Source organism: Ovis aries, chromosome 2 (genome assembly GCF_016772045.2).
Source record: "Ovis aries strain OAR_USU_Benz2616 breed Rambouillet chromosome 2, ARS-UI_Ramb_v3.0, whole genome shotgun sequence".
NCBI classification, from domain to species: Eukaryota; Metazoa; Chordata; class Mammalia; order Artiodactyla; family Bovidae; genus Ovis; species Ovis aries.
This window is the reverse complement of record NC_056055.1, coordinates 217,294,388-217,320,473: the sequence shown is the minus strand read 5'-3', so window position 1 is coordinate 217,320,473 and position 26,086 is coordinate 217,294,388. Positions and strand designations below refer to the sequence as shown.

At 39.3% G+C, this 26,086-nt stretch overlaps 1 protein-coding gene across 1 annotated transcript in view; it reads right to left on the bottom strand.

The window, feature by feature from the left end:
• ATIC (5-aminoimidazole-4-carboxamide ribonucleotide formyltransferase/IMP cyclohydrolase) overlaps positions 1 to 25,806 on the bottom strand; it is a 28,065-nt gene extending 2,259 nt beyond the window's left edge. Inside the window, exons 1-15 of the mRNA XM_004004905.5 lie at positions 25,701 to 25,806; positions 25,251 to 25,377; positions 23,671 to 23,747; positions 22,913 to 22,979; positions 17,912 to 18,000; positions 17,081 to 17,232; positions 16,593 to 16,749; positions 13,611 to 13,736; positions 12,991 to 13,098; positions 12,126 to 12,211; positions 11,043 to 11,132; positions 9,666 to 9,794; positions 2,964 to 3,056; positions 1,354 to 1,536; positions 222 to 377 (exon numbers count right to left, since the gene is read on the bottom strand). Coding sequence (XP_004004954.2) covers positions 222 to 377; positions 1,354 to 1,536; positions 2,964 to 3,056; positions 9,666 to 9,794; positions 11,043 to 11,132; positions 12,126 to 12,211; positions 12,991 to 13,098; positions 13,611 to 13,736; positions 16,593 to 16,749; positions 17,081 to 17,232; positions 17,912 to 18,000; positions 22,913 to 22,979; positions 23,671 to 23,747; positions 25,251 to 25,377; positions 25,701 to 25,719 — 1,659 coding nt within the window. The 5' untranslated portion in view covers positions 25,720 to 25,806. The remainder of the gene's footprint in view (positions 1 to 221; positions 378 to 1,353; positions 1,537 to 2,963; positions 3,057 to 9,665; positions 9,795 to 11,042; positions 11,133 to 12,125; positions 12,212 to 12,990; positions 13,099 to 13,610; positions 13,737 to 16,592; positions 16,750 to 17,080; positions 17,233 to 17,911; positions 18,001 to 22,912; positions 22,980 to 23,670; positions 23,748 to 25,250; positions 25,378 to 25,700) is intronic.
• Positions 25,807 to 26,086: the final 280 nt, after the last annotated feature.

Genomic DNA, 26,086 nt, shown 5'->3' with positions numbered 1-26,086 from the left:
CACACTGCATACTGACTCATTGTCAAAGAGGCAAAATAACAGAATTCGAGCTATCCACAGAGCAAATGATTCTCTAGCTATTATACTGATACATCGTTTCATCACAACTTACATATAACTTACATATAACTCATAGAACTGAAAAAATCAGAAGCACTATTTCAAAATAGTTAGTACATAATAACCAAATCTATGCAAACACACAGCAACTTCATACTTACCCTTTTAGCTCTGTCTATATTGTCCCGGAAAGGAAAGAAGGCATCAGAGCTGACAGAAACTTCATTAAGTTTGTCAACCCATTCCTTTTTTTCTGTCTCGGTTAACAGCTCAGGGACCTCCTCAAACAGGGCCTTCCACTTGATCAAATCTTCACCCTGTAAGTGGGGACAGGGAGGAAAGACAAGTATTACACCATTTTCAGTACTATCTGATACAAATCAGAATGCTGGGACGTACTCTGCAATCTACTTTTATTCTTATTCATATATGTTAAGTCCTCTTCCAGGACTTAGAGCCCAATCTGCTGTGTAATAATCAAGCAGAAAAATCAAGTATTAACGTCATTTTTAAAAAAGACTGTTTGAAGCACCTCCTGGTTACAAGGCATGTTCTCCAGCAACACTTGTTGATTGTATTGTGGATTCTTATCCCTGGCTGGACAACCTAGTGGAGCTGACTCACCCCCTCAGAAGACCAGAACTTAATTTTTATTTTGTAACCACTACCCATTAAGCACTTGTATTTACAGAAACTGGGCTAAGTCCTACGTTTTTTAGCAGGCTACCTAATACCTGCAATTTTAATGCTCCCTCATACCTTCTTTAAGGTAGAAAACATTAAAGAACATGAACCATAACACAAGTACACTGAGTTGTTAATGGAGTTTCTGGAGAATGTGGGGGGCATTTGCTACCTGCTGTCAAGTAACCTGTATGCAATGCTGAATACACATCCATCACATAGCAAGCAACATGCCCGGCACTGTGACAGACATCCAAGAAGGGTGAAGAACAGTCCCTGCCATCAAAACTCAGAACCAGCAGGGGGTACAAGCACACAAAACTAAACCAGGGGCTATAATCTAAGACGACAGATGATCTGTGGTATCAGAAAGGGATAAAGAATGCCAAAGAAAGGTAAATGAGACAAAGGTTGTTTAGATTAGTAATTTTAGACAATTTAAAGCTTCAAGAAAAATATGATGGCCAAAAAGTTCACTCAAGTTTTCCCATAACATCTTACAGAAAAACCCAAACAAACTTTTTGGCCAACCTGATACCTTTTCTCTTTGTAGTGATGATGACAGTTAACCAGGAAAGGGTAAACCCCACTCATTAACAGCCCTTTTACCTCGCCGATAGTTCCAGTAACATACTGATCGATGGCATTGGAGATTTCTGCTCTCTTCACGCCAGTTTTAAACTTCATGGAAAGCACTTGTGGGTGATGTCTAAGCCACCAATAGTTTGCCTTATCGCCTGCAAGGCGTGTGCAGTGTATACGAGACTGCTGTCCTGCTCCGATGCCAATGACCTGAAGGACATGGGCATTAAAATGAGTACTTCTCCAACAACATGTTTCCTAATGGATTTCTTTGTGCATAGTCCCCTCAAATCTATCAATTTTGTGGGGAGAACAAAAAAAATCAGGCCAAATGAAGTACAAATAGTTTTAAAAGGTAGGGTAACATGTTTTATAAATACTATTCATATTTTACTCCTCAGTGACATTTGAGGCATGCTATTAACATTAAAGAAGTTTCTAGAACTTTTGGATATCAGCAGTAAAGTATGGTCTTACTGGAACTTATTAGACCAGCAGCCACAATCTTTCAGATTTTTGTTAGTACATGTTAGCAATCTTTCAACAGTTTTTACTCACTAAGTCGTGTCTAGCTCTTTTCAGACAGTAGGCAATCACTAAAATGCTGAATTTGAAAGGGTCTTCCAGGTTATTAATATTAATTAATTCCGATTAATATCCACTATCCCCTCTCACTTATGGGCTAAATAATTTAACAAACATCTAGAGAGGAGCTCAAGACACCATGAGAAGAAACAGTGCTAAAGTTATTATGGTAAATCCAGGTTCACCCCAGGGCTAGCAGAGTTCTGCTGATGAGCCACCCTGGTTCTGTACTCTGCGGGCTGAGGTGAGGTGAGCTGAAGTCACTCAGTCGTGTCCGACTCTTTGTGACCCCATAGACTATAGCCTACCAGGCTCCTCTCCGTCCACGGGGTTTTCCAGGCAAGAGTACTGGAGTGGGTTGCCGTTGCCTTCTCCAGAGGATCTTCCCAACCCAGGGATCGAACCCGGGTCTCCCACATTGTAGGCAGACGCTTTACTGTCTGAGCCACCAGGGAAGCCTACTCTGTGGGCTGGTGCACTAAGAAAGAAGGTCTCTAGCTTAACATCAGTTCAGAAGAGATGTTCAACATCTTGACTGTGGTAGTGGTCAAATAATCATACACTGTGCAAAGTGTTAAACTTTTTTAAAAAGGGCACATTTTACTGTATATAAATTTATACCTCAATAAAGTTGATTTTAAAAGATGCTAACTCCCAGCTTGCAGATTCTTAGTAAAATGACTTACAGAAATATAAATAAAAATACCCTTCAAGCTGCAAAATAATGGGCTAGTACTTTCTACTTCCTCTTCACTGGAAATACTACTGACAGGGAGGAGGGGAGCAAATAAACTAGTTCCATAGGAGCTATTAACAGTTTGCTAATCCAAAATGTGCCAACTCATTCCAGGTAAAGAACAAGAGGACCATTCTAACACTTAATGCCAACAATACTTTGTAGTCATCACCGAGTAAATACTGACAAACCCAAAGAGAAAAACTTGGCAACATCTTCCTTTTCAAGCCAGTCTAGTTCCCAAGGCAGATGGATTTTTGAGTATCGTTTTGTAAAACCACAGTTTCCCTCCAGGTGAGCCTGGCAGCCTGGTTACCTGCCCATTCTTGGCATAGCACACAGAGTTAGACTGCGTGTACTTGACAGCAACAGTGGCCACAATGAGGTCCCTGAACGCAGATTCCGGCAACTAGAAAAAAACACAGAATAGTAAGTAAGTGGTGTTTCTTCCAAACTTCGCTTAACTTTTAGCATCCTATGCGTCATTTATTATAACAGGCCTATAATGCAGGTCTATCCTTCAGATGAGGGAATGAAAGTAACTGTTCATTCAGGTCAGCTGCTCAGTTGTGTCCAACTCTTTGTGACCCCATGGACTGCAGCACACCAGGCCTCCCTGTCCATCACCAACTCCTGAAGATTACTCAAACTCATGTCCATTGAGTCGGTGATGCCATCCCACCGTCTCATCCTCTTTCATCCCTTTCTTCTCCTGCCTTCAATCTTTCCCAGCATCAGGGTCTTTACAAATGAATTAGTTCTTCACATCAGGTGGCCAAAGTGTTGGAATTTCAGCTTCAGCATCAGTCCTTCCAATGAATAATCAGGACTGATCTCCTTTAGGATGGACTGGTTTGATCTCCTTGCAGTCCAAGGGACTCGCAAGAGTCTTCTCCAACACCACAGTTCAAAAGCATCAATCAGCACTCAGCTTTCTTTATAGTCTTTATAACTGTTCATAGGAGACACTATCATGTTTTACTGAAAGGATCATATTTAACATATTTGTCATGGAACTCTGTGCAATGCCTAATACATCACAGACTCAAACTGATACCATTTTTACAGCAATTTTGGCTTAAGCCTGTTTACATATCACACTAGACATGAAAACTATATCCACTCCAATACTGACAAACAGTATTTTCTCTATCACAGGATCAACAAATAACTGGAGATGCTATTAAAATTTATGTTCAGAAACAATACTGAGAATAATTTGTACTGACACTACAATCAACTGTGATGCACACACATCCAAGGCTCTTCAGGCAAAATCATATTAGGATCATTTTTTGGTTTGCCTAGAATATTCTAAGTAGAAGGTATTAAAAAATGTATTATGAACTAAATACTGGTTCAAATAGAAAGAGACAACTATGTTAACTAAAAATGTCACTATCTTTACTATAAAGAGCAAATAAAATTGAAAAGAAGGATAATGATCTATGTTGGTATGCTAAGTGGACAGAATATATAAGCACCTAACTAAAAAACTGATAAATCAAACTTCATCAAAATTAATACTTCTGCTCTTTGAAAGGTACTGTATTAAGGATAAAAAGCTACAGACTATAAGAAAATATTTATAAACTACATGTCCAGCAAAGAACTAGTATTCAAAACATGTAAAAACCTCTTAAAACTCAGTCACAAGTCTAATTAGAAAATGGGCAAAAGACATGAAGAGACATTTCAAGAAAAAGGACATACACATAAAAATGAACACATGAAAAAGGGAGAAGAATATAAAGGAAGATAAATCCAGCATTCTCAGCCGTAGGTTTCCAAATTTCTATTAAAAATACATGTGAACAAGTAGAGAAGAACTTAGATAAATGATTAAAATCACAGACTGGTAAAAATATCCAAGATAGCACAGCCAGAAGCACAAAATCTCTCAAGTTCCACTAAATTATTAATCAGTCCAATACCTATAAACCTATAAGGAAAACTTACAAAAATTAAGATTCTCAGTAAATAGGCATGGTTGTCAGCATGGGTACCATGGGATTTGGCTCAGTGCCCTTTCAGTATTTTTAAAAATACGTTAACCAACAAGGCTAAAAAAAAAAGTGGAAAAAAAAATCCAGAGCCCCATTTTACTGTTCAGTTCAGTTCAGTCACTCAGTCGTGTCCAACTCTTTGCAACCCCATGAACCGCAGCATGTCAGGCCTCTTTATCCATCACCAACTCCCGGAGTTCACTCAGACTCACACCCATCGAGTCAGTGATGCCATCCAGCCATCTCATCCTCGGTCGTCCCCTTCTCCTCCTGCCCCCAATCCCTCCCAGCATCAGAGTCTTTTCCAATGAGTCAACTCTTCGCATGAGGTGGCCAAAGTACTGGACTTCCACTTAACAAATACTAAATCAGCCACATTCTTCCTATTTTTATAGACAGAACAGAAGAATTAAAAGTGAAACATTTTTATCTTCTTGTGGCTCTTTTGAGCTGAGTTGCTCTGGGCTTCTGAAAGGGTCTGATCTTACTATATCTGAATATTTTTTATTGTGGCAATAACTCCACTCATGTTTTCAAAAAATTTCTTCTTCTCCCATTTGTTCTCTTTCTCTTATCTTCTTCTCCCCTCTCCCCCTTCTTTCTCCATCTCTATGTCTTGGTCTTTCTCTGAAAGGGTCTGATCTTACTATATCTGAATATTTTTTATTGTGGCAATAACTCCACTCGTGTTTTCAAAAAATTTCTTCTTCTCCCACTTCTTCTCTTTCTCTTATCTTCTTCTCCCCTCTCCCCCTTCTTTCTCCATCTCTATGTCTTGGTCTTTCTCTCGCTCAACAAAGACCTATGGTAATTTATAACATATAAAAAGAATAATACCTGTTTTGATAACATTCCAGTTACTTCATCGAGACAATAAATTTTTGACCTGATCTCAAGATAAATCTATAAATCTTTAATGCAGAGTTTCAGGAAAACTGTAAGGATAGTTGAGAAAAATTGCTAATCTGCACTCAAGACTTTCACATTATTTTCATCCAATTGACTATAATAATGTAAAACTGTGTTGTTTAATTTCCAAATGCTAGAGGATTTTCCAGATATCATTCTGTTATTGATTTCTAACTTGAATTTCTTGTGGTTAAAGAAATTTAAATTGATTGAGATGTATTTTATAGCTCAGAATATGTTCTATCTTGGCGATCGTCCCATGAGAACTCAAAAGAATTATATTCTGCTTTTGTTGGCTGAACTGTTCTATAAACGGTAATTAGGTCAACTTGGTTGACAGTGTTGTTGACATTTTCTATGCTCGCTCTATCGTTTGTTCTATCAGCTATTAAGTGACACCTTGAAATCTCAATCAAAAGGAGACTTGTCTACCTACTGTTATTATTTCTATCAGTTTTTGCTTCATATATCTTTAAACTTTGCTGTTAGGTACATCACATTTAGAATTATCATGTCCACTTGATGAATTGACTTTTATTTTAAAATGTCCCTCTTTTCCCTAGTAATATTCCTTACTCTTAAATCAACTTTGTATAATACTATATATTTGTGCTTTTTTTAAAAATTAGTGTTTTCATGGTATATCTTGTTGTATCCTTTTACTTTTAACCTATACACTTTTTTTTCACATTTAAAATGAGTTTTGGACTCTGTGGGAGAGGGAGAGGGTGGGATGATTTGGGAGAATGGCATTGAAAATGTATAATATCATATCGCTAGTCAAATAACAAATCGCTAGTCTAGGTTTGATGCAGGATACAGGATTCTTGGGGCTGGTGCACTGGGATGACCCAGAGGGATGGTATGGGGAGGGAGGTAGGAAGGGGATTCAGGACTGGGAACACGTGTACACCTGTGATGGATTCATGTTGATGTACGGCAAAACCAATACAATATTGTAAAGTAAAAATAATAAATAAATAAATAAAATGAGTTTCTTATATATGGTGTATAGTTGAATCTTACTTTTTATCCAGTCTAATAATCTTAGTTTTTTATTGTAGTGTCTGGGCCATTTTCATTTAATGTGATTATCAATGTGTCTGGGTTTACATCTACCATTTTGCTGTTTATTTTCTAATTGCCTATATGTTCTTTTTCCTTTAGATTAATTTTTAAAGTGATTTCACTTTATCTCTACCATTGGTTTATTAGCCATTTTACTGTATGCATATGTACAACTTAATCACTTTGCTCTACAGCAGACTGTAACACAGCATTCTAAATCAACTACACTTCAATACAGTTTTTTTAGAAAGGAATGAAGACCACTAGGAATGGCATCTATGTAGGTAAATATGTGATAATGGCAGGTATGGTTGGTTAGATAGTGAATATGTGAGTAAATATAGAAAACAGATTTCCAGAAGAATCTCTACTATGTAACTGACTAATTTAAAGGACCAGTATCAATGCATTTGAGGTTTAAAACATATGAAAATGTCTGACAACAGTACAAAGGCTGTAAGGGAGGAGATAAGACATACATTCTAACCTCCTTACAGTATACTTTAAGTGGTATATAGACCATACACTGTAGAGAAGCTATTGTAAGAATAAAATGGCTAATAAAGCAATGGTAGAGATAAAGTGGAATCACTTAACAATTAATCTGAAGGAAAAAGAACATATAGGCAATTAGAAAATAAACAGCAAAATGGTAGATGTAAACCCATTTTACTGTGAGCTGCTTCAAGGAACACTGTTAACCCAGGACCTCAGGGTCTTTACCAAAGGAGCAGATTCCCAAACCTGCAAGATGTGTTTACTTATGATTCCTACATGTTCTTTTACTTTAGGGCACCATTAACTTTCAACAATACAAATGAAATACCCAGTAAATCAACAAAGATCAGGCCTCAATCACTACATGCTTATTAACAGAACTATCCCCATAAAGATTTTAAAGCCTATTTTCAGCGTTCTACTTAAAGCCTCAGAACTCAGACCGGGGAACAATAGCCAACTAACTCATTGTCCACTTCTGTTACAAAATGTCTTGTTAAGAGACTAATCCGTTTCTAAGAACTAACAGAAATACTGAATACAGAGCTCATAAAATATCCAGTACTTAGAGGCCAAGAAGCAAACACCCTGGTGATAAAGAAGCAACAGTGTGACTGTTTTCCCCTCCAGGCCTTTTCCTAGTTGCAAGGTAGAAACTAAGAGGTGAGCCCTATGCTCAGCTCTATGGAAGGAAAATAACACTAACCAGATGCTCAAAGTATCTTTATGAAGTATCTTTATGGTTTTTTCATATTATGGACAAAAAAACTGATCAACAGTCAACCTACAAAAGAAATGGAGGATTTTGAGTCAACTTAAGGATTATAAACCCAGGAGAAAGCCTCTCAGAGAGCCTGGAGAACAGTTCCAAACAGGTAAGGGTGTGGCAAGCGTGTATTTGATGTTGATGAAGGGGTATATGCAACCAAGCACAAATTTCAGTAGCAGGTCACTGCTATCCTTGAAGACCCAGCTTAGTTGATGGTTTCAGTGCTCTTCTAAGCGTGGAATGATCTTCTGTGATGCAAGAAACTCGGTTTCATAAAATCTCCTGAAAATAGCTAAACTATCTGAGGGCCAGTTCTGCCAAGTTTCTCTAGAGCACAAAGTCCCTCATCCTGAATTCCTTTCAGTGACTACAGTGGCTAAAGACTTGATTCTTATAGAAGCGGATGGTAGGTAAGCCTGTTAATTTTATGATCCACTCCCTCTCTGTCTTAATTTCAACCAGAATCTGAGAGGCATTTCTTGACTAGTTTGTTCCACGGTGCTACAAATGCTCCCTTAGTTCAGGCAAGAATTTTATTGCTCGGCCACCTGATGTGTTATTACTGGACTGGTCCCTTGTAATAGTAACCAAAAGCCTCTAGGCCACATGTCTTACTTGTCTGTTATGGTACAAGAAATGGTTCCCTCTTTTTGCTTCTTCCCGGATCTACAGTTATACTGTCACAATCATTGACTTTATAGGAAGATATATTTGGTCAATCATTTCAACTCACTGCAAAGTCATCATTATTTTTATCGAACGATCAGTCACACATCTGCAAGGCAGAATGATGATCGAACAGGTAGTTCTACCATTGGGGAGGTATGGTAGGTATGGTTGGTTAGCACAAAAGACAGAGGCACAGTGCACACTCAGGGGCAGACAGGAGGCCAAAGGGCAGAGAGTAAGTTTTATGTTTAAATTTTTCCTGTCTTGCCTTAAAAATATGAATTTTTAGTTCATCTGTATCTCACGTCAAGCATTCAGTCAAAAATGCCAGGCATATCAGCAGACAAGACCAGATAACGATGAAGTTAGTTACACATCCAAAGTAATGAAGAAAAAAAGTACAGCCAACATCAGATCCGGAGAAAATATCCTTTAAAACTGAAGGCCCAATCAGGAGATCTCAGAAAAACAAGTACCAGCTCAACCATTTCCTTACTGTGTAGCCAAATCTCTTAATTGTCCTCTATGTCACAATTTTGTGATCTTTACAATACAGATGACAGTGGTCATGCTCCACCCAGAGGCAGCTGTGCATATTAAATGATATAAAACATGTAAATAAAAAAAAGTAATAACAACACCCAATCCAGTATTATCCTAGGAATATGTCCTTCTAAAATATGACAACAGGACAAAAGCAAATTCATTACTACATGTAAACATGGACCACAGCACTGAACGTGGAAACAACCTAGATACCCATCACAGTACACATGGGCCTTTCTAATGACGATGTGGACCTATGCTTACTGATACAGAAACAGAGTTGTAGCTTAATGCACGGAAAAAAGGCAAGTGATAAAAAACACGATCCCATTTATGCAGAACTGAAGATAACTAACCACATACAGATACACAAGTTTCTAACATGGTTGGTCTTCTGCTCACTTTTCTCAAACTTGCTTGACAAATCAAAGAAGGACCAGCTCTTTGCATATTGATCAGTTTTACGATATGGGCCTTCATAAATGCATAAGCATATAAATATTAGGAAACTGACCTACTGAATTACTGGTATTCAGTTACTTTTCAGACTTACATCTTTATTCTTGGTAACAATGTTGCTAAACAGTGACCTGTTGACAACACTATTATTTCTCTTCTGGCTTAAACGAAGACCAAACAGAGTTCGAACTTCATTTTCATCTGGATTGTAAGACTGGTCCATCTAAAGAAAACACAGATTTTAAAAGTTAAGAGTAAAAAAATCTACATCTCTCAAAATCATTTACTTAATTTATGTTCAAGGTATATAATTACAAGCAAGGTTATATGCGTTTTTTTTCCCCCTGACTTAAGCAGGTACAAGATCATTTCAGGATGGATGTAATAGAATGGCCAGGCACCAATATTTTGCTCCAAAACTTTATAGGCTTTATAACCTCACAGGATTTTGTAACTTACACCAACATAATAGAACCAATGATTCCAACAGAGAATTTCTGGTTTTAGTAACTGAAAGCACTACCCACATAAATAAATAGATAAAACAGATTAGCTACAAAACAGGCAGTGTCACAAAAATTAACCACTAGTTTTCTTTCTAACAATTACAAATACTCAGCCAAGATTAAGAAGTTCAGTGGAGAATAGCATTTGTAGTATGTGTCTTTGTCATTTGGAAAGGGGTATGTCATTTATGGCTTTCTTGACCTCTTCCAGATTTTGATCTGAAATGATGGGACATGGGAATAACCTATGTCATAATACTACTCTCTCCCCAGACATTTTCCTATACTTAAACAGTACAGAAAGCACTGATAACCTGTAACTCAGAAGCAAGCCCTCATAGTAATTCTACCTAATTTGCATTTTCATGAATTCTAAAATGGTCCTTTTTTCTATTATAAAATTTCTAAGACTGAGATGTGCCCACCTATAACTTATGTCAAAAAACTTGTCCCTGGTCAGGCAGAGAAAACAGGTTTTTCATGGTTGTAATTATGTGTCTAGGTGCAAACTTAGCCAAATTCCCAAACAAAATATTGAGGAAGCCCTGGTATTCTTCTGACACCCTGAAACATGGTACTGTCTTGTGCTGAATATCAATCGAGTATTTGCTGAATATGCACAGACTATGTATTTCAGGAAAGATGAGCAAGAAATTGAAAATATTACTTTAAAAAAAGGTAACAGAGTGGCAGAAGGAAAGGAAAGATTTCAAATAACCTTTAAGACCTTTTGAATAGGAAACCATTTCAAATAAATTATTTTTTAAAAAATTAAAAGGAAGGATGAGAAAGCTATCTTGATCTGAAACTCAAAAAATTAATAGTAAGAAAAAATCTGCAGGATTAAGGATAAAGAAATCATAGTAAAGAAGGATAAATTAGAACAGTTATCAGTATAAAGGAAAGATTAAATATGGGGAAAAATAAAAGAGCAAATTACTACTGCAAATACGAATTGCACTAACCTGAAGAACACAGTAATTCCCGTTTTTCTTTTTGGAAAGTATTTTCAAAGCTTCATTTTCATATCCCGGAGCAATAATACCATCAGATACCTATACATGTATCAACATTAGATATTAATTTCTATTTTAAAAAATCAGAGAATACCTCCTAAACAATCTAGACATACTTATGTGTCATAAATAATGCAGCGGCAGTTTCTGGTTTCTACCTCCACTAGATAAGACAAACACTACACTTGGAAAAGATAAGTCTGTGCTAGAAGACAACTTTTTACAGCTGATCTTATCTCATTAGTGCCCCTTTGGTTGTCTGTTTCAATTTTAATGAAGAATATATGAATGACTTGCTGTGATACATGTATCTTAGGAAGACACATGACTTTTTTACTATTCTGTTCAGGGCTTGTTTTGTACTAATTAGACAGAGCATGTTCTTCCAGTTCTGGCTCTTCTAGAACTTGGCTAAATGATCCGAGGCAAGGCAGGCTCCTCGAGAGCAAGAGAAGGGGTTCAGAGGAAATCTGAGATTAACACAGTATAGCTAAAGACACAAAAGGTACAAAAGTCACAGCTCACACCCCAAGCCTCATGCTATATATAACGTATAATGCAGCATGCCAGCTCCACTGCAGCTGGGGATGGTAGGGGTGATGGTAAGAAGCCCTGAGATGAAACTAAATATCGTCAGGCCACTGGCCCTGTTAGTTTTAATGCTAACTGTTTCCTTCCAAGCTACCTGAGCTAACCTCATTCTTCTCTGTTTCCCCAATCCCCAACACCACCTCCCCACCTTTCTGGAATGCTTGCTTGGTACTCAATTGATGGGGGTTACTTTTTCAGAATAGGTTATAATTTCCCCCACTATACAGTCTCTTTCATTACAGACCTAAGGTATACAGTCAGCTTCAGAAATAATAATTCTGGCATTAAAATAATGACTAGAAAATTTAAAAGAATTAAATATGTAAAACTTTACATCACAAGAGCCAAATACAGACATTATACATTATGGTTTCAATAAACACTACGTAAAATTTGGCTCTACTTAGTTATATATAGACCAAGATACAGAATTCCACTAACCTCTCTGGAGATAATCTTGGCAGTAGGGACATCACAAACATCAGATAATGCAACAAAGTCACCAAACGAAGACATCCTATCAGCCCCTGTAAATAAAAACTAAAACGTCGTATTTATCACAGATTATCCTTATACAGAAAAAAATAACACTCAGAAATCCCCAAAGTGACCACATAAAATCTAACTTGAGATTTAAACAACAGATTAGTAAGTTGTTTAATCGAAATAATCATCATGAAATATTCTTTAATTTTACCTTCTAGAGCAACATTCAGCAAAGGGCCTGACAGTAAACATTTTTTAAGCTTTGTGATCCCTTCATGTTCCAACTCAGGTTGGAACAGTCACCGATATACTGTATCACCCTACTCCAACTGAACTATACTGACAAAGATGGGTGGTGGGCTGGATTAACCTGTTGAATAATAGCTTGCTAACCCTTGCTGAAGAAGGTAAACTATGATAAAGTATCTCAATAACCTCCTATTAATGTTGTTATAATATTCATAGGCTATTAAACTTATGAATTAGACATCTGTGAATTATATAAAATATTAACTTTAACCAAATTCAGTGTACTTAAATAACCACAATTTAAGCAAAACAAATACATTCAATAGCCTAATCTGAAATTTTGTGCACCAAATCCCAAGTGTGTTCCCCTTTATTACATTAAAATACTAAAGCACACATTTTTATAAACAAATTTATTCCAAGGCTCTCATATAGTTATTCTGAAGTACTAGTAAAAAATGAATTAAAATAACTTGAAATCTTATAACAAAAAGGACATTTAAGATATTACCTTTCCTCCAAAAGAAAAAAGAGAAAAAAAAGACAAACTACATGCTATTATTCGTCTGACCTCTTGCTCTTGCATATGCAGTGGCTATGGGTGTGAGGGTTTTGTGCAGATCATAGACCATGCAGACTTTGGCTTCATCTTCACTGAGTGGAATTCCAACAGCAGCACCTGGTATAGAGACCCATTAATAAACCCAAAATCTCAGTTACCACTTTTCAATTCCTACATTAGGACAACATTTTTCCAAACGTCTGGTCTATGCAGGGTACTTTCTAGTGCTTATGCCAAATTAAACAAAAACCTACTCGGCCAGATAATTAAATGCCAAAATAGAACTGCAGGGGAGGGTGAAGCAGGGGAGCATCTCTCCTCTCTGGCCTCTGAGATAGAGCCACCGAGTCTGCCAGCACGAGGCGTGTGTATGGAGCGACTTCACTTCACCACTGACGCGTTCTCTGTCCTCCCTGATATCACACAGTTTTCCTGCTGCTCCCATACGTGTGCATGTTATTGTTATCTGATTTTATCCCGTTACTACGTTGACACCATTATTAATCAAAAGTGGTTTCGGACTTCCCAGACTGTTCACATTTGCTTTAGAGTCTTGTCAAATTTCTAAAAACTTTAAAAAGAAGTTCATTTTGAACAGTTCCAGAGAATCCCAGAGTGCAATGCTTTACCTGCTGGGCTAACATGTTTGAAAGATGCAGCGGCTGGAAGGCCTAAAGCTTCTTTGAGCTCCTTCACCAGCTGCCAGGCGTTCAAAGCATCACACAAGTTTATAAATCCAGGGGCTCCATTCAGAACTACACATAAAAATACACATGAACAAGCAACGTCAATACGATGTATACATTTCCTAGAAAAGATGTTAAACACATAAAGACTGCACAAAAATGCTTCACAAGAAGTATAATGAAGAGGCGAACGGATATACATGAACATATAAGAACTCAGTGAGATGAGTGAACAGAGCACCAGAGTCTGAACCCATGTTACCAAACACACACACACACACACACACGCACACGCACACACACACACGCACAGAAATGCATGAACATAAATACGAGCACGCACCATGGGGACCAAAGCCAGCCAACCCATAAACAAATCAGCAGAGAATTCAGGAACATGAAAAAGTACAACTAGACTAGCCACCATCAGGGATCCACTTCAGTACAGAACTAAGATAAAATAATTGTGGCGACTTTACTGTACAATTTAGAGTATTTATAATATAATATTGGAGAAGGAAATGGCAACCCACTCCAGTATTCTTGCCTGGAGACTCCCATGGACGGAGGAGCCTGGGGAGCTACAGTCCATGGGGTTGCAGAGTTGGACACGACTAAGCAACTGAGCATAATATTTTAAAGTTGAAAGTCGTGCCAGTTTAAGAAATAGCATTATAAACTAAAGCAGTTTAGTGGGTGGGAGAGATGGAGGGAAAAACCTCATTTGATGGACAGGGGAGGAGGTCCTCTTCTTTTAATTGGACTCAGCAGGCTTGGCTTCAAGCTGAAATGCAGTTAATAAGGAGCCTACAAGTTTTTTGCTGCCTATTTTCTTAACAGTGGCAGGATTTTTAAAAGCCAAAATCTTATGAATAAATATTTATAAGAAGTTTAGCATACACACACAAAGTAATGGGCCACCAATTAAAAACAACTTAACAATTTCATTTCCTCTGTGTTATCTTGAATAGCAGATACTTTCACAAGCAAAACCTTGCCAAATATCTATTGAGTGCCTACTACAATGTTAGGCACTGTTCTAGGAGCTTGGGATATTATCAGTGAATAAAACAGTCCCTCCCAAATTACTGTCATCATGAAGATTATGAGGGGAGTCAGAAAGGAAACTAAACGTGAAATAAAATTATACAACAGAAAATTAGTTATTTACCCAAATGAATTGAAGGCTTGGGTCTATACAAAAGCATGTACAAAAATCTTTATAACAGCTTTATTCATAAACTGCCAAACAGCATCCATCTATTTTTGATGTCTTTCAATAGGTGAATGAATAAACTGGTACATTCACACACAGTAAAATATTATTCCGTAGTAAGAGGAAATGAGCTACCAAAAGACATGGAGGAACCTTAAATACAGATTGTTAAGTGAAAGAAGTCAGTCTGAAAAGACTACATACTGTTTGTTTCCAACTATACGAAATCTGGAAACAGCAAAAGTATACAGTGAAAAGATCAGTGGTTGCCTGTGGTTAGTTAGAAGGCTGAAGGGGAGGAGTATTTAGGGTGGAGAAACTATTATGCAAGATAATATCAGGTTTCCCTAGTGGCTCAGTGGTAAAGAACATGCCTGCCAATGCAGGAGACGTGGGTTCAATTCCTGGGTCGGGAAGATCCCCTGGAGAAGGAAGGAAATGGCAACCCACTCCAGTAATTTTGCCTGGGAAATCCCATGGACAGAGGCGCTTGTCAGGCTACAGTCCATGGGTCCCAAAAGAGTTAGACATAATTTAGCAACTGAACAACAGGATAATTTTCATAAGATGAATAAATTATGTTTGCCCAAACTTATAGAATGTACATTTTGAATCTAAACTATGGATCTTAGTTAGATAGGTGGTATGGGCAAAATATAAAATTTAAAAAAAAAAAAAAACACCTGCTCTTTTTAATAAAATTATCTTGGAAATAAAGTTCTCTTAAACAAAAAAAAAGGACTATTTCCACAGAGCTCATGCGAGAGGCACCAAAGAAGCAAAATAGGCAACAGTAAACAACAGAAGTTGTCCCCTGCAACACTTCACCCTCAAAGTCTTTACACCTACAACTCTCTCCTCTGCCCGCTGGACCCACCCTTCCCTTGTACCAGGCAGTAGGATGTGCTTGCTCACTAAACAACCCACCTTAACAAGAAGTCAGGGCTTCCCTGGTGGCTCAGATGGTAAAGAACCTGCCTGCAATGTGGGAGACCTGGGTTCGATCCCTGGGTTAGAAAGATCCCCTGGAGGAGGGCATGGCAACCCACTTCAGTATTCTTGCCTGGGGATTCCCCATCGACAGAGGAGCCTGGTGGGCTACAGTCCATGGAGTTGCAAAGAGTCGGACATGACTGAGCGATGAAGCACAACGAAACAGAATCAAACAACTGTAACTGTAAAACTCTCTTATTACTCTACAAATCCTTAAGCCCTGACTAATTTCAAAGAATTATCTTTATCATTCTTAGTTCCTAACCTCTCATTACTATTTTGGCTCATTTCAACCGGGCTGCCAGATCGATCCATCATTCCAAGGAAATCGCTTTTCTGTAACATTCTCAAATCAAATAGCCACTGCTCTCAGCAGCCCTGTTTCCTCTGAAGGTTCCTCTACTGCCAGCTCAAGGTTTGGTCCTAACCATCTTACTATGAAATCCAGACCATCTCATCCTGTCCCAACATCTTCAAAGCCAATATCCACACAAAGATACTTCAATCTGTATTTTCAACTTGACTTCTCTTCAAAACCCTGGATTATCGCAGTATTTTCTGTTTACAAGGCCCACTGGCAACTCACATTTCAGACAACTATAAGAGGTACCATGCAATTCATTTTCTAAAAAGTGAATTACGTCTCACACAATAGAAAGAAAGACACATACACACCCAGACATGGCAAACCATGCCACATAACACTCAGCCTTTACCTGTGATAGGGAGCTTGGGCTTCAGGGTATACAGCTGGGCAGGAGTCTGATGAGGGTTCATTCCATACCTCAGGGGCATCTGAGATACTCCTTTACTGTACTCTTTCCTGAAGTAATCTGAGATGGCTTCATCATACTGTGCTGTATGAGTAAAAGCCTGAAAAAAGAGTTAAGGTTTGTGAAATACCCACAGTATTTCCCAAAGTGAGGTTAAAAATGGTTTTCAAGTGCTATATATCCAACTACACCCACCCGCCCACACACACACTCATGCAGGAAAGACACCAACTAATACTAACAGCACAAAGAATTACGCCCTGCCACTTCTCTTTCAATTCTTAGACAGAAGACCTCTCTGAATGTTGGTCTCTCCATTTCTAATAAAAGGATAACGGCTCCAAGCAGAGCCCCGGGAGGTGATGTGATGTGGTGAGAACGGAGTACTGCTGGTTTTGCAAACACCACACCAGATAAAAGCGTGTTCCCACCTTCAAGGCTAATTGACGTCTTGTCTCCAAGGACGTGTCTTTGCTGTCAGAGTCCCGCATCTCTGAGGCTACAGCTGCATAGTCCTCTGGCTCACACACTACTGTCACTCGAGCGTGATTTTTGGCTGCGGCTCTTAGCAGAGTCACTCCTCCTTTGAAGAACAAAAGACGATTTGCATTTTCATCAGTTTAACCTCTTTCAAATCAAGTGACTGTACATGCTGTGCGTTGGTGAAAACATGCTCAGTCATTTCTGATTCTTTGTGACCCCAAGGACTTTAGCCTGCTTGGCTCCTCTGCTCGTGGGATTTTCCAGGCAAGAACACTGGAGTGGGTTGTCATTTCCATCTCCAAGGGATCCAATGCAAGGACTGAACCCGCGTCTCCTGCTTGGCAGGCGGATTCTTTACCACTGAGCCACCTGGGAAGCCCCAAAATTAAGAAAAATAATATGTGCGTGCTAAGTCATATTCGAAAAATTAGCCAGATCAATCTCTACATCAAGAGCTCTGAAAACATCAATGAATTAATCACCAGAGAAACAGGAGACGCTGGTTTGATCCCTGGGTGGGAAAGATCCCCTAGAGGAGGAAATGGCAAACCCACTCCAGTATTCTTGCTTGGAGAATCCCATGGACAGAAGAGTCTGGTGGGCCACAGTCCATGGGGTCACAAAGAGATGGACACGACTTAGTGACTAAACAACAACAATCCCAGAGACTATCTTCTACTCCTTCAACAGTGCACACTGGGACTTCCCAGGTGGCTCAGACAGCAGAGTCATTTCATTTACAGTGTAAACAGTCTGCAAAAATGGTTTTTTAAACTTACCAATATCAATATGTTCAATAGCCTCTTCAACAGTTACACCTGGAGAAGCCACTGTCTTCCCAAAGGGATACAGATTACAAACAACAACTCTGAAATAAAGAGGAATTCAGCTATCTTTAAATACTGGAAACTTCCACCATTTACATTTCAGTAACTGCTAACATTAAAACATTAAAAAGAAATTTACAAAAGCAGCAAAATGGCTGTCTGAGGAGGCCTTACAAATAGCTGTGAAAAGAGAAGCAAAAAGCAAAGGAGAAAAAGAAAGATATAAGCATCTGAATGCAGAGTTCCAAAGAACAGCAAGAAGAGATTAGAAAGCTTTCCTCAGTGATCAATGCAAAGAAACAGAAGAAAACAACAGACTGGGAAAGACTAGAGATTGCTTCAAGAAAATCAGAGATACCAAGGCAACAGAAATGGCATGGGCCTAACAGAAGCAGAAGATATTAAGAAGAGGTAGCACGAATACACAGAAAAACTGTACAAAAAAGAGCTTCACGACTCAGATAATCACGATGGTGTGATCACTCACCTAGAGCCAGACATCCTGGAATGTGAAGTCAAGTGGGCCTTAGGAAGCATCACTATGAACAAAGCTAGTGGAGGTGATGCAATTCCAGTGGAGCTATTTCAAATCCTGAAAGATGATGCTATGAAAGTGCTGCACTCAATATGCCAGCTAATTTGGAAAACTCAGCAGTGGCCACAGGACTGGAAAAGGTCAGTTTTCATTCCAATCCCAAAGAAAGGCAATGCCAAAGAATGCTCAAACTACTGCATAATTGCATTCATCTCACATGCTAATAAAGTAATGCTCAAAATTCTCCAAGCCAGGCTTCAGCAATACATGAACCGTGAACTTCCAGATGTTCAAGCTGGTTTTAGAAAAGGCAGAGGAATCAGAGATCAAATTGCCAACATCTGCTGGATTATGGAAAAAGCAAGAGAGTTCCAGAAAAACATCTATTTCTGCTTTATTGACTATGCCAAAGCCTTTGACTGTGTGGACCACAATAAATTGTGGAAAATTCTGAAAGAGATGGGAATACAGACCACCTGACCTGCCTCTTGAGAAACCTATATGCAGGTCAGGAAGCAACAGTTAGGACTGGACATGGAACAACAGACTGGTTCCAAATAGGAAAAGGTGTATGTCAAGGCTGTATATTGTCACCCTGCTTATTTAACTTCTATGCAGAGTACATCATGAGAAACGCTGGACTGGAAGAAACACAAGCTGGAATCAAGATTGCCGAGAGAAATATCAATAACCTCAGATATGCAGATGATACGACTCTTATGGCAGAAAGTGAAGAGGAACTAAAAAGCTTCTTGATGAAAGTGAAAGAGGAGAGTGAAAAAGTTGGCTTAAAGCTCAGCATTCAGAAAATGAAGATCATGGCATCTGGTCCCATCACTTCATGGGAAATAGATGGGGAAACAGTGGAAACAGTGTCAGACTTATTTTTTGGGGCTCCAAAATCACTGCAGATGGTGATTGCAGCCATGGAATTAAAAGATGCTTACTTCTTGGAAGGAAAGTTATGATCAACCTAGAAAGAATATTGAAAAGCAGAGACATTACTTTGCCAACAAAGGTCTGTCTAGTCAAGGCTATAGTTTTTCCAGGGGTCGTGAATGGATGTGAGAGTTGGACTATGAAGAAAGCTGAGAGGCAACGAATTGATGCTTTTGAACTGTAGTGTTGGAGAAGACTCTTGAGAGTCCCTTGGACTGCAAGGAGATCCAACCAGTCCAGCCTAAAGGAGATCAGTCCTTGGTGTTCTTTAGAAGGACTGATGCTGAAGCTGAAACTTTAATACTTCGGCCACCTCATGAGAAGAGTTGACTCACTGGAAAAGCCCCTGATGCTGGGAGGGAATGGGGGCAGGAGGAGAAGGAGATGACAGAGGATGAGATGGTTGGATGGCATCACCGACTAGATGGATTTGAGTTTGAGTGAACTCTAGGAGTTGGTGATGGACAGGGCGGGCTGGCGTGCTGTGATTCATGGGGTCGCAAAGAATTGGACATGACTGAGCGACTGAACTGAACTGCTAACATGACCAAAACCCCTAATGATTGAAAATATGAACTCTGAGTTTGACACTTTAAAGTTCTAAGAAGTTACAGTGAAACATCAGGACTTCTCATGCTTGCAAGAGCACAGGGAAACAGAAGGGGCCAGAGTCAGCAAATGCTCTCAATACACATTATTCCCACCAAATCATAATAAAATGTTGCTGCCTGGGTAACCTTAGCTAGCCACTGTATTATCAAGCCCTAAAAATTAAAAAAAAAAAAAAAATATATATATATATATAGAGAGAGAGAGAGAGGCATAAATCTTCATTATATTTTAAAATGGATCCTTAGAAATAACATCTAAAGCATAAGCATAAGCTGGATATTACCATAATTTAAAGCTTTTATGATGGTCAAATGATACTATTAAGATTATGAAAACAATCTACAGAATGGGATAAAATGGATTCTTACAACTCAATAATAAATAACTCAATATAGCAAATACACAACATTGTAAAGCAATTATATTTCAATTTTTAAAAAATGGGCAAAGCGTCTGAACAGACATTTCTCTGAAGGTACACACATGAAAAGATTAGGAAATACAAATCATAATTACAAGAAACCCGTGTTATACCCACTAAAAATGTTAAAAGGAAAAAAAAAAAATGTTGGTGATGATGCAGAGAAAGAACCTCTCTATACTGCCAGTGCGAACATAAACTGATGAGGCCTGGAAAATAAGTCTGGCAGCTCCTGCAAAGGTTAAAGAGTTACCAGATAACCATGAAATTAACATTCCCAGGTATATGCCCAAGAGAAATGAGAATATAGGTCCACACAAAAACTTGTACACAAATGTCCAGTTTCTTTAGTCAGTATATCCCAAAGTGGAAACAATCCAAATATCCATCAACTGACGAATAAATGAGAGTATATCTATATGTGATGTGATTAGTTACACAGTCGTGTCTGACTCTTTGCAACCCCATGGACTGTAGCCTACCAGGCTCCTCTGTCCATGGGATTTTCCAGGCAATAGTACTGGAGTGGATTGCCATTTCCTTCTCCAGGGGGTCTTCCCGACCCAGGGATTGAACCCAGGTCTCCTGCATCGTAGGCAGATGCTTTACCATCTGAGCCACCAGGGAAGTCCAATAAGTGATTACTTTTCAGCAATAAAAAATGAATCAATGATATATGCTGTAACGCGGATGAACTCTGAAAACATGCTAAGAAGCTAGTCACAAAGGACCATGTATTATACAAATCCACTGACGGGCAGTGCTCATAGAAATCCACAGAGACGGAAAATAGGCTGGTGGTGGTCTAGGCTGTTGGGGAATATGGAAATTGAAAGTTAATGGGCAGAGTTTGGGGCAGGAGGGAGAGTGCCAGAGGGAAGGGCAGGGATGAATATATTCTAATATTAACTGTGGTGGTAATTGTGCAACTCTAAATATACTAAAAACTACCGAATTATCTACTTTAAATTGAGGAATTATATGGTATGTGAATTATATCTGAATAAAGCTAAAAAGCAAGAGAGTTCCAGAAAAACATCTATTTCTGCTCTATTGACTATGCCAAAGCCTTTGACTGTGTGGACCACAATAAACTGGAAAATTCTGAAAGAGATGGGAATACAGACCACCTGACCTGCCTCTTGAGAAACCTATATGCAGGTCAGGAAGCAACAGTTAGGACTGGACATGGAACAACAGACTGGTTCCAAATAGGAAAAGGTGTATGTCAAGGCTGTATATTGTCACCCTGCTTATTTAACTTCTATGCAGAGTACATCATGAGAAACGCTGGACTGGAAGAAACACAAGCTGGAATCAAGATTGCCGAGAGAAATATCAATAACCTCAGATAATGCAGATGATACCACTCTTATGGCAGAAAGTGAAGAGGAACTAAAAAGCTTCTTGATGAAAGTGAAAGAGGAGAGTGAAAAAGTTGGCTTAAAGCTCAGCATTCAGAAAATGAAGATCATGGCATCTGGTCCCATCACTTCATGGGAAATAGATGGGGAAACAGTGGAAACAGTGTCAGACTTATTTTTTGGGGCTCCAAAATCACTGCAGATGGTGATTGCAGCCATAAATTAAAAGACGCTTACTCCTTGAAAGAAAAGTTATGATCAATCTAGAAAGAATATTGAAAAGCAGAGACATTACTTTGCCAAAAAAGGTCTGTCTCGTCAAGGCTATGGTTTTTCCAGTGGTCATGTATGGGCCTGAGAGTTGGACTGTGAAGAAAGCTGAGTGCCAAAGAATTGATGCTTTTGAACTGTGGTGTTGGAGAAGACTCTTGAGAGTCCCTTGGACTGCAAGGAGATCCAACCAGTCCATTCTAAAGGAGATCAGCCTTGGGATTTCTTTGGAAGGAATGATGCTAAAGCTGAAACTCCAGTACTTTGGCCACCTCATGCGAAGAGTTGACTCACTGGAAAAGGCTCTGATGCTGGGAGGGATTGGGGGCAGAAGAGGACAACAGGATGAGATGGTTGGATGGCATCACTGACTCCATGGACGTGAGTCTGAGTGAACTCTAGGAGTTGGTGATGGACAGGGAGGCCTGGCGTGCTGTGATTCACGGAGTCGCAAAGAGTCGGACACGACTGAACAACTGAACTGAACTGAACTGAACTGAAAGCTATTATACATATGCAACAAAAAGAAACTATGAGTATCGTTATGCAAATAACTAAGCTACTTATATGTACCACAATTAGATAATTTTTAAAAAAGCAAAGGTAATTATGTTTGAGTAATATGAATTTGGCAAAATCAAAATGCTTACCCACATACAATGTCACAAACAATGTCCTCAATAAACGTTTACAGTAAGTAATCAGAAAGGTAAACCTCACGTTAACCTTGATATTTAAAAACAGATACCAGATTTGGCTTTTTTTGTCTTTGATCCTTAATGTACTAAAAGTTCAACTCTGAAAATTTTTACCTTATAAGACTGAAATCAAGTTTGGCCATGTCAGCACTATCTTCTGGGATATTACGAGCCAAGATTCCTAATTCAACAAAGTTAAAGTATTAGGTTCAAAAAACAAGTCAGAATAAGGCACTTCTTTCCAACATGACTGCATCAATCATGTTAAAGCCCCCAGCACTGCCTAATTAAGAATACCAGACAGTACAAAATTAGGATTAGTGAGTACACTTAAAAACTGTCTGCATCCGTTCCCTATTCCCTTTGCTTAAGCAACACAATGTAAAAGGAATTTCACGTAACTGTTGTCAGTTCCATCAGTGCATATACTCTCATAGGTAGTAAAGCATTTTAAAAGATTCCTTTGAAAGTCAGTTACCATGTGATGCTTTATTCCAAGCTTGAACCATGGCAAGAGTTTTTTCAGACTCTAAAACCTAAGTATTTTCATTAACTCCAGCAGGAAATAACAAACTCTAAATTATTTATCAGGCCAGGACTAACAGCTACCAGAAGAATCCATCAGGTAATAAAGCAAGCTAGATTGTATTTTAAACATTCTTATGTAGTATGAACTTTAGCAGCTGATGTGACAAAAAAACGTAACCTCACAGATTTTTTTTTTTTTAAGCTATGATCTGCCTTTTTCCTTATTCCTGCTTATTCTATTAACCATAAGATGACATGGGAAAACCCCAACAAACTTTGTGGCCAACCCATTGCAAAGTTTATTGAAAACCACTATTTAAAATTGAAGATATCCAACCACTTACCAGCATGGACTGCAGGATGCAAGGTTTTTACACGCCCCCCTAGCATTTCAGGAAATCCAGTTAGCTCAGATACATCTCTGAAAACAGATAAACAGAATATTGCTATTGTTTCTGTGAGTTTCATTTTACACTTTATACCATTTCAAAGCATCTTCCAAGATTTTTTCAGAGCCTGGATTTTCAGAATTCAGAAAATGAATCATAAGCCATACTAATGAAATATTAAGAAATAAATTCACTCACAAGTAGTTTGACAAAATACAACAAAATTATTAGTTATCTCTATCTCAGTAATAGATTAAAAGGGATAGCAAGGATTTAGCCTTTTGGATTGACCTACATAAAAGTTAAAAACCTTTACACTGAAAAAAGAAAAAAAATTACGTAAAAATGTAAGCTGGAAAAGATATTCACAAAGTATGACCCAGGGTCAAATAAAAGACAGCATTTAAGTATCAATCCATATCCCCAAATTGACCTGAACACTTTCTCTGGCTGAATTTACAAGCAAATTTTTATTTTTCTTAAAGATTTATTCATTTATTTTGGGCTGTGCTTGCTGGGTTTTCCTCGCTTCCCACAGGCTTTCTCTAGTTGCAGCAAGTGGAGGTTATTCTCCATTTGTGGTAGGCTTCTCATTGCCATGGCTTATCTTGCAGAGCCACGGGCTCTTAGACACCCGGGCTTCAGTAGTTGTGGCACAGGGGCTCAGGTGCTACACGGCATGTGGAATCTTCCTGGAGCAGGGATTAAACCTGTGTCCCCTGCACTGGCAGGCAGATTCTTCACCACTGTACCACCAGTGAAGCCCACCAAGTTTTTGAAAACCCACAACATGTGGGGGGAAAAGCAAAAAGCAAAACTATCTGTTCTCTGTATGGGCTATGAAATAAAGACCACACTTATAAAAACTCTGGAAGAAAAGACATCAACATGTTGTACACGGTTACCAGATACTGGGGGAAGAGAGGGTGAATCTTAATGAATTTTAATGATGTGAACAGTTTCACTAAAGAGCCAGTCAAAGCAGATCATGTGGGGCAAATAAGTCCCAAAGCTACAACTTTCAGTGAAGCTTGTGAGCCCTAGAGCCCAAGGCTTCTCTTGTGAGTCCAAGAAAAGACAGGGCGATGAGAAGCCCCTGCAGTATAACTAGAGATTAGGGCCCCCACTCACTGCAACTAGAGAAAGCTTGCTGGCAGCAACAAAAAGCCAGCACAGCCAAAAATAAATCATTTCTTAAAAAAAAAAAAAAAAAAAAAGATCATAGGCATCCTGAAAATCAACTCCCTTCTTGCACAACAAACAATGCACCTAATATGCGCTGTGTTTTAACATTAATGTGTTATAAGATTCGGCTGAGCGGGGAGGGGCTCTGAAGGTTCCAAATCCTTACTCTGTAAACTTGAAAATAAGTTTAAGCTTCCTGCAAAAGGTGATTTAACTTACCAATCTCACAGCACTGTTGGGAGGAGTAAATAACGTTATTTCATGCAGTGAATGGAATACCGTAGTTTCTGGTCAACGTCACCAAACTACATTTGGCTTGGACTTAACTTAAAAAGCAAGTTGTGCCTTACCTGACTGCCAAACCAGCATCTCTGAGGGCTTTTGCAGTCCCTCCAGAGGCGATCAGATTCAAACCAACAGAAGCTAAGTTCCTGGCAAACTCCACAAGGCCAGTTTTGTCAGAGACACTAAATAAAGCTGAAACAAAAGACATTTCGCATCACTCTCGGTTCAAGACATTCTGCGCTTCAAAGCCCAGGGGATCGAGGGGAGGGGGAGCAGTTTGGAGAGGGCATTCGCGAATCTTATGGTCCCCACTACTCAGACTTTGACCCGGGGTCTGGTCCGCCGCCAGCGAGCCGCACTAGAGCGCGCGGGCCCGGGCCTTGCTGACCGCAGCGCCGCCCCCCAACCAGCCAGGGCCCCACAGCTCCCATCTGGCCGCCGCCATCGGCAGCGTGAGGGAGCCGCGGGGCACGGAGGCCGATGGCGCGGCTCCACCAGGGCGCCGAGGAGCTCACCGAGCTGGCCGGGTGCCATGGCTGCAGGCTGCAGGGGTCCGCGGACAAGTTGGGAACAAACGCGGCAACAACACGTGCAGAAGGAGACGGTGCGACCAGAATTTATACCGGAAGGAAGCGGGGCGGGCCTGGTGATCACTTGATCCGTCACGTGATCCAACCCGCCTCTGTTCAGTTTCAGAATTGGAGCCTTAGGGCTGTAAGGGAAAGAGGCATTGGCGGCAGCTGGCTTTTAAACCCTTAACTTTAAGGGATCTTCGCCGGCAGTCTCATTCTCTGAGAGTTTTTTATCAGTGCCATCAAACTGTGGCCGCCCCAGGCCTCTGGAGCTGACTCTTGTTGCCCAGGGCAACCTGTCCTGGAAGCTGCTGCTGCTGCTGCTGCTC